The 9,169-nt window shown below is 47.1% G+C and overlaps 1 protein-coding gene across 1 annotated transcript in view; it reads right to left on the minus strand.

The window, feature by feature from the left end:
- The window catches only part of PREP (prolyl endopeptidase), a 136,391-nt gene extending 127,754 nt beyond the window's left edge, over window positions 1–8,637 (minus strand). The window contains exons 1-2 of the mRNA XM_047761696.1: window positions 8,396–8,637; window positions 3,219–3,293 (exon numbers count right to left, since the gene is read on the minus strand). Of these exons, the coding sequence (XP_047617652.1) occupies window positions 3,219–3,293; window positions 8,396–8,440 (120 nt within the window). The 5' untranslated portion in view covers window positions 8,441–8,637. The remainder of the gene's footprint in view (window positions 1–3,218; window positions 3,294–8,395) is intronic.
- Window positions 8,638–9,169: the final 532 nt, after the last annotated feature.

Here is a 9,169-nt window from a genome sequence, read left to right on the forward strand (position 1 = left end):
GGGTAGGTGCCTCTAACCCTGTGTAGAAAATGTTCTTGCTGCTCTTCTGCACATGAGAAAAACACACCCTGCCTTTTGGGTCTGAGACCAAAACTGAACTCATCAGATCCCAGATGAAAATGAGCTCCTGTCAATAACAAGGCTGTTCAAGGAGGAGCAGGAAAGCTGTGTATGAAGGATGCAGGGGAAGGGCACAGGCCACACTCTGCTGACACCTGAGGTCTGCTGTCTGAACAGGTTGGCTCGGGAGTAGGGATGGGGGCAGCCAGGGTCCCTGCAGGAGGACCTGAAAAGACAAACACAGACACAAGAGAGCCCTACAGCTTGCATTCCCAAAGCTATTATATCCAGAGTCTTTGATCTTTTTTTTTTTTGGACTGTGCCCAAGGCATATAGAAGTTCCTGGGCCAGAGATCGAACCCACGCCACAGCAAACTCAAGTCACAGCAGTGAAAACATCAGATCCTTAACCCGCTGAGCCACAAGAGAACTTCTTTTATCTTTTCTTTAATGTGAAGTTGATAATCACCTGGGCTGCCTGGGTTGCATTCTTATCAGCTGAATGACCCTGGACATGTTAATCATTTTAACTCAATTTCTTCATCTGTGAAATGGGGAAAATAAAAAGATCTATTCCAGAGTTGGAGAACTGAATGAGAGAGGGTATGCAAAGTTACCAGTGACATGGCCAGCACACAGTAAGTGTCCAATAAACATAAACCATGAAAACAACAGTTTATACACCAATGTCATTAGCATCTAACTAATGCTGACTGCAAGGTCACTAATTAGCAAAGTTTCATCTACTATCCCAGGACCAGTCATTGTCAATTAAGGAACAGCAAAGTATGTACTCATTAACACATAAACAAAAACTGGGTCATTCTGACATAGCTTAATCACTCAGTCATCATTAAAGGCTAAAGAAATGGTTGTACCCAATATCTCAGACAAAGTAATTGTCACAGAGACAGTCCTTGCAGACAGTTTTCCAAGAGATGCACAAGAAGTTCATCCCCTTCCCTCATGTTTTCCATCCATATGGGCTGTGTAGCTGCCTGTGACCCTCCCTTTCCAGGTTCAATCCTTGTCTCAGCTCAACGCAAAGCTAGAAGATCAAGGTCACTGGCAGAGCGGAAGGGAAGAGGCAGCTCCACACCTGCTCCTCCCAGTCTCACCTGCAGAGTTGGACCCTTTGCTTACTCCAAAAGTTACCCATCCATTTCTCTTTAGGGAATCTCTAATCAGCCACCTCGCCAACCCATGCTTCATGGAAGAAAAATGAAAGCCTACACAGCAATCATTCTTACCCATGAGACTTTTGTCTTTTTTTTTTTTTTTGGTCTTTTGAGGGCTGCACCTGAGACACACGGAAGTTCCCAGGCTAGGGGTTGAATCAGACCTGTAGCCGTCAGCCTACACCACAGCCACAGCAATGTCAGATCCAAGTCACATCTGTGACCTACACCACAGCTCACAGTAATGCCAGATCCTTCACCCACTGAGCAGGGCTAGGGGTCAAACCTGCATCCTCCTGGATACTAGTTGAGGCCGTTTCCATAGTGTAGTAGTTATCATGTTCACCTCATGCATATTAGGTGAGTTCATAACTGCTCCCAGGTTATGACCTCTAGGAACTCCCAGAGTCCTTCTCTTTAAACATTATTTCAAAAGATGATGCCTTTCTTGCTATAAGAACTTCAGAACAGCTTTTCAAACCTCTGACAGGAACTCCGAGACCTCTGTCTTTCTTGAAGGGAAATAGGAAAGGGAGAGAATGAATGGTAATGTGCTTGCTTTAAGGACAGAGTTAAGGGACGAAGTTTTAAGAGCTTCTGCAGTGGGGAGGGGAGAGAAATGCTCATTGTGAAGAACAAATGAGGGCAGCAGAGAGGAAGGCAGGTGGGCCAGTGCTGTGGGACCAAGGAAGAAGAGAAGACAACCTGGGATTTACCCCGCGAGGAGGAACCTCTTTCTAACTCTACCTTCTCCTCTTCCACGTATCATCCTGCCCAGCTAATAAGCCCTTCACCCCGCTCTGTTCCTGGTCAAGTTCCTTCTCAAAAACATCAAGGCGGGGGAATCTGCAGCCCCACTGACAATAGAACATGTGTGCTGGTGTAAGGAGTAGGCAAGGGCGAGGAGAGCATCCCCAGCCCACGAGCCAGGTCCACATCAGGAGGGAATATCTTCCTGGCAAATGAGTTGCCTTGGAAATCTGAGTTCAGTTCTCCAGAGAACACTGGTATATATGGTGGCAAGGGACCACAGGATACTGGAGTAGTTTTTATAAGCTAGCCTAGAAAACCACTCAGCATGCATTTAACATTTTTTTTTTAATGGCAAATGTACTCTGGGATTTTAAAGAAGCTCAAACTTCTGCAATGTTGAGCATATCAGAAACTGTACACGTACTCCTACGTATTCAGCTGATACATAAATACAGTTATACATAAAAGAGTCAAGGAACTTGAAGTGGTTGGGAGAAACTCCATTCCCCGATCCAGACAAACTTAACTAACCACATATGGTATATGTAAATGACGAATCCCAAATGGCAAGTCCCAGGCACGCCAAGGACATGGGCTATGGCACTTAGAGGAAAGCTCATTAATGAAGACTTCAGCTCGAAATACTACACGTTTCCCCAAAAGAATAGGAAAACTTCATATTTTTAGACAGAGCAGAAGATTCTCCCCTTCCACCCATTACTCCTATAAAATATAAGAAGATACTTACAATTTAGTTTACTTATAATTTAGTTGTTTTACTGTTGTTGCATTAAAATCAGTAAGTAATCCAAGACCAACACTGAGTTTTCAAGAGCTGATATATAAGGACATATCTTTCAATATATAAGATTTTCTCTCCTTTGGAAAAAAAATATCATTAGGCAAAAATCACACGATTGTTCCCTATGTTTTCATTTTTCTTTGGTAAAAGTCAGTTTTCCCTCTTTCAAATATTTTCATTTCAAATATTGGTTAATCGGTATCCCTGTAAACCACAACCACTTTTCAAAAGTTACTTGATCTTCTTTGAGGCTGAAAACGCTTTCACCTTTTTCCCCACAGATCATTTCACAGAAAGCTGTAGTACCACTCCACAGCACAGAACTCAGGGAGATACTAGGAAGGAAAAGCCATGGTTACTGAGGTCTAGGGTTTGGTCCTAACTAGGAAGGCTGCCTTATCTTTAATCATAAACCCTCAATTTACCTTCGTCTGCTCGCTGTCTGGGTCTTCAAGCCAAGCGTAAGGGTCACAGACTTTATGCCCATGATAATCCTGGATCTGCAAAAGACAAAATGTGGTATTAGATCAGCAGTGTCTAAACCCAATTAAATTAGTACTTTCTGAATGTGGTGGAGAGATAGGAAAGGGGCAGAGAGAAACACTCCACTTGGCTCACTGGCAATGTGTCTGCCCAAATTACCACATGAACCGAAGTTGGCAGGTTCTCAAAGGTGCCAAGCCACCCATCATGAAAAGAATGTTTTTGCTGGAGAGGGAAGAAAGATGAAAGGTCAGAAGAGAAACGGCTCTGTCTGTACAACACAAAACAAAGACCTGCCGCTGTGCTAAAGAAACTTGAAAACGTGCTGTCTGTGGCAGAGCACAAAACTACACAATGCAGTGGGGACTCAGGAAGGGCAGGCTTGGGAGGGGCCCCCACACACGTGCGTGCACACTGCGCTGTTCTGGCTAGGCTGACTGATGATTAGAAAATCTCCCACAAGGTACAGTATGATCAGTTTCACCTTTAAGTCTAAACTGCCAAAAAGCAAGTAACTAAGTGTAACGATGCTAACTGACATCAGCTGAAAAAGCTGACACGTGCAATGAAAGAACATTTCTAAAATCGAAGCCTTTCTTCCCTTCAGTGCACTGTTATGAAATGCTTTCTTTCACTGGGTAGAGGAGGAGATACGGCACCACCTGTTCTGACTACCCTGATATTTGATGAAATAAAAATGCTGAGTGTGAGAGCAGGGCCTGACTGAGGGGAAGCCTGGGGAGCAGTCACCGGGGCTGATCTTCAGAACCATGCGGGAGCTTCTGAGAAACCAAATTCCTGGGCCTGGCCTCAGAGACTGACCAAGACTGGAAGAGCAAGTGGCAGTCACCACTCCCCAGGTATTCATGCCTGAAGAAACTATCCACAGGTAAATGCTGTTACAAAACCTCTCCATCTCATACTAAGGCAATTCACCTAATTAGATGAAACCACACAGACAGGGTCTTTCTAATCAAGACTCTCTTAACAACTCTTTCTGGTTAAGGCTTCTGGCATGAGGTTGTCTGGAAGAATACCAGTGTCTGGGCTGAAATTTGCATCTGTCTCCTTGCTTTGTTTTATACCCCAAGGGAAAGGCTAGTCCTGAAGCAAAAGTGAACATTCTCCTGGAAAAGGAAAACCTGCTGATTCTACAGCTGGTCAAAACTTCAGTGTGGCTGCTGACCAACTGAGAAAGTCTCACCTAGTGTCAAACCCCCAGCCTTCTGCAAGGGGTCAGCATGTTTCCTCACCTGGTGCCAGGGGTGAGAGTACCTGGGGAAATGCACACCTAGACAAAGGAGTGGTTCAGGAGGAAGACAGGGACTGTTCTCAGCAAACAACAACTGACAAGTGCAAGGGACATAAAACCAGATGGAAACCTTCCTCCAATGACCAATTTTCAATCCTTACCAAAATCCTCTCCAGCTGATTATCATCCCTGAAACAAAGCTTTCTGTTATGTCCTCTCATCTTCAAGTCTCTTACATTTTACACACCTTGAAATGGTTACAGAATGTTTACAATAACTATCTTTCCTCTGACAAGAAATCAGAAAAATTTAACCTTGTAACAGATCTTCTCATCCAGCATTTTTAGGAGCAATGGCAGGCACAAGATGGCCACATGCCCAGGGCCACGTGAAGTTCAAAATCAGCACTGTGACCCAAAGCAATCTGCCAACAGCTTTTCCCCAAATACTCCTCGGAAGGGATGGACCAGACACTCAAAAATGTTCCTCGATTATGATGCTACTAAAACTCAGACATATCCAGAGGCTTAACTTTCCACAAAGAAGAGGAAAAAATTAACTGCAAATCACATTAGTTTTATGACGAAGTGAAGGTATTGCCAAGTGCTGGACCCAAAGCAGGGAACATTTGCTGAATATTCACATTGTTGTGCTGGATGTTTTAAAGCAACTTTATAAGAGAGTTGATGATATTCCTATTTTACAGACTTAAGATTGCAATTCACAGAGTTTGGAAGGGTAAAGCATTTACTGTTTATTTAGAGATCACTGTGAGTTCAACATTGCACCATAGTTATATTATCTGATCTGGTCCTCGCCGTGAGGTTATTACCAATTCATTTTCCAGATGAGGAAACTGAAGCTTTGGAGCTAAAGCAATGGATAAGGGTCAGACTGTTAATCAGCAGGAGGGAGGGATGTGACTTATCCTGAGCCTACCCCAAAGCCTATGGACTTAACCTCTTGCTAAAGAAGGCCAGTTGTGGACTGGCAGGTGCACAGCCAGACCCTAACTCAGAAACCCAGTGCATCCTACACATACTGCCTCCTGATTTGTCTCTGAGCAAACAACCCCATCTTCCCAGAACCAGCATTATTATTTAGAGCAGACTGAGGTCAGTTACTGAGCAGACATTTTTAACCAGGACAAGAAATTGATTTTCTCCAGGACAATCCCAGGAGCCAAGTGCCCCCCACCCACCTGCTCCCTAAATTTTTCTTTTACAAGACCATGCCCCACAAATAGGGTGGTCTCACAGCCACATTCCCTGAACACAAGTTGTGCAGTATCTGATTCTCCCATCTGATTTAAGTTTGCAAACCATTTCTCATCTTCCCAAGAGTCTTTAAAAGTAGAGTCCTGATAAGACACTGTTACTATACAAAAGTTCACCTGTATTATTCAACAGCTTGCCTGTGGCCTTTAGAACAAAACGCAGACTTGTACACACAGCAGGCAGAACCCATCAAACGTGGCCCCATTTTCTCTTTTCTTTTTTTTCTTTCCAGCCCCCATCCAAGCTTATCCACCCATAGATGTTCTGGTCATAGCAGCTTTTCTGCTATCTAAAACAAATGCAATTCCATAACTGTCCAACCTACATAACTATGGCTTTATTTTAACTCACACAGCCAAGAATGGACTTTCCACCTTATTCAACTGGCCAACTCCCAGGTTCAATTCATGCAGTGTCTCCTCCTCCTGATGGCAATCAATCCCATTCTTCTGTGTTCTCTAAGCATCCTACTTGCTCTTCTAACCCCAGCAGCAGGCCTGACTTTCCTGACAGTAACACTCTTGGGGGGATGGGCAACAGATTACACTGGAAAGGCATGGTTTTCAAAAATCTCACTAAAGCAGAAGTCCACTGAAAACTGCTTCGACCCCACAGTTCAGCAGGAGACTGCCCCCTATGTGGCTGGAAGGTAAGCAAGAGAGACAGAGAGCTACAGCAATCTCTAGCACCTGCTGGAGAGAAACAACCCATTCTAGACATCAAGGCTACAATTTGAGCAAATGCATTAAGTCAAGCCCGGGGCTTAGTAATCAGGGCTCTGTCACAGGAAAAAGGTATCCAACTTAGGATCTCAGGGCTGGGATAAGTACATTGTGTGATGCACTGAGCATGGTCCAGGCTGGACCAGAGCTACATGGCCATGAGGCTTATCATTAGTTCTTTGATGAAAAGGAATTGGAGAGTATTAAAATCCACAGTACAGCCTTTTGAGTTTATTCACAATATTTTTGATGTCTTCATAAAATCTTCACTTAGCCCTTCCAGAACTGTTAAACATAGATAAATGAACTATAGAATTTTGGTAACCCCAAAAGGGAAAAACTAAGCAACAACCACCACCACCCCACTCCGTCAAAAATAAAACAAATCTAAAATGGCACTTGTCAACCCACATGATGGGTAGTTCTTTATAGTTTTACCTCTCCTGAAAACTCAGAAGATTCTCAAGAACCAAAGTGAGAAATGCCTGGCTTCCCATTACTAAAATCTGGCACTGCAGGGCTAGACCATCATGTTAATGAATGAATAATATTCTCAGTACAGAAGCAAGTAAGTTCTGTGGTTAGCCAAGTCATCCCTATTAGGGAGGGAAGGCCTGTAGCAACAGCTAAGTGATCTGCCAAAGGGCATCCAGTGAGTGAGTGACAAAACCAGAACTAGCGTTCAGGTCTTCTTATTTGGTTTGTCCTCTTTTTCTTTCTGGCTGGATCACTTTACTCCCCTACACAAAGGCCACAACTCTTTTAACCACAGGGATAGAGCTTCTTGGGCTGATAGAGTAAATTTAATAAGCAAGCAGCTGAACAGACTGAGAAAACATGGTTACCAGATGGCCACAGGTCAAAGAAAGCAGGAATGCATCAGTGCCACTTGGAAGTCTTAATTGAAAACAATATGTCCTTTACTCTAAAGCCCTGGTACCCTTTACCCCCAAATGAGATGCGCTTTAATGTACAGACTTTCTGGCATAAATCGGGCCAAAGCAAGCAGAAAAACAAACAAAAACAAAAATTAGAACTCTATTATGCAAAAATCTTTTTATTCGGATTCTATTTTAAGTAATCTGAGGAATTTAGCTTTTCCTAAGAGAATCAGGCCAACAACATTTGAATTTTTTCCAGTTCCTAAAATGCCAAACTAATTTTTACACACAAAAAAAGTGTTTGCCCAGAATTCCACCCAGGGGATCTCAACAGTGACCCTGAGCTCACGGACAGCTTAGGTAAATGGTGGGTAACCCCCGCAATGGGCAAAACTTCATCCTGAAAAAAGCCATCCTCTCTCCCTTCTAAGACCTCCTCTCACCCCCATCAACTCCTGCTCCTGTTTAGGAACACTTGGATCAGCACTACCGGGCCCTGCATTCCCAGCACCCGCAGCCCAGCACCTGGCCAGGGACAGGGTAAGCGCTCCATACACGTTTTAAAATCGAATGAATGAACTTCAACTCTAAGTGTTTTTATTTCGTAAGTTGAAAAAGTTTGCTTTTGTTTTAAGATTGTACATAATCTGCATGCACAAACACTTTGTCTCCCTACCACATTGAAGCAAAAGCCTCCTCTGCTAAAAAGCAGTGACAAGTTCTGTCTTCCCGCTCCCTTAAGACGCCCATTCCCACCTGGGCGTCTGCCCTTGACCCCGCGGATTGCAAGAAGCGGCCCTGCGGGCTGACCACGGGCTCAGCCAGCCAGCAGACGGAGGGTGACGGCCACCAGGGCCCCCGAGGCTCCGGAGGAGCCCAGCGCCCCCCGCCGGGTCTCGCAAACAAAGGCCGAGGGGGAGGGGAGGGCGTAGGGGGCGAGGGGCCGCGAGTGGCGGGGAGAGGGCCGCGCACGGCTGGGATACTCACGGCGGTCTCGTCGCGGTACACGTCGGGGTACTGGAAGGACAGCATGGCTGGGGGCGCGCGGGGGTGGCCTGGGGGGCGCGGACTCCGGAGCGATGTCTAGTGGGGCGGGCGGGCAGAGGGGCGAGATATGCGCTGGGGCCGGGCAGGCGGCGGCGGCGGCAGCGAGCGGGCGGCTCTCGGTCAGGCCTCGCACGACCGGACCGGCGGCGCGGCGGCGAGGACGTGAGGGAAGCAGGAAGCAGCTGTCGTTGAGGCCCGGAGCCCCTCCCCGGCGGGCGGGCCCAGAGGCTGCGGCGGCGGCAAGAGGGAGAGCGGGCGGCGCCTTGCGTGCGCCAGGCCGGGCGCACAGCTCCCTCTGCAGGAACGCCGGCCGCGCCCGCGCCCGCGCCGCCCGGGCCCACGGACCACTGCGCCTGGCGCGCGTCGCACCCACGCCCGGGCCACCGCACCAGACACCCCCGTCACGGCGCCGGCCACACGCCGGCCGGGGACACGCCCAACACGCCGCCCCCGGCCCACAGCGCCCGCCACATGTGAGGTCACGCCGGCGAGCCCACCACGCCCCCTCCCTCTCCCGCCCCGCCCCCTCCGAGTCTCCCCGCTGCCGCTTAGCTGCAGCCAAGCTCGCTGCCCGCCCTCCTCCCTGAGCAGAAGAAACAGCAGGGTTTGCTTACTCGATTCCCCCATCTTCCTATTCCAGGGCTGAGAAGGGGCCTCGCCCCCGCGTTGAAAGCGGAGGGTTTGAGATGACCTAGTTTCCACCGCCTGTGGCTC

The sequence above is a fragment of the Phacochoerus africanus genome, chromosome 2 (assembly GCF_016906955.1).
Source record: "Phacochoerus africanus isolate WHEZ1 chromosome 2, ROS_Pafr_v1, whole genome shotgun sequence".
Lineage (NCBI taxonomy): Eukaryota > Metazoa > Chordata > Mammalia > Artiodactyla > Suidae > Phacochoerus > Phacochoerus africanus.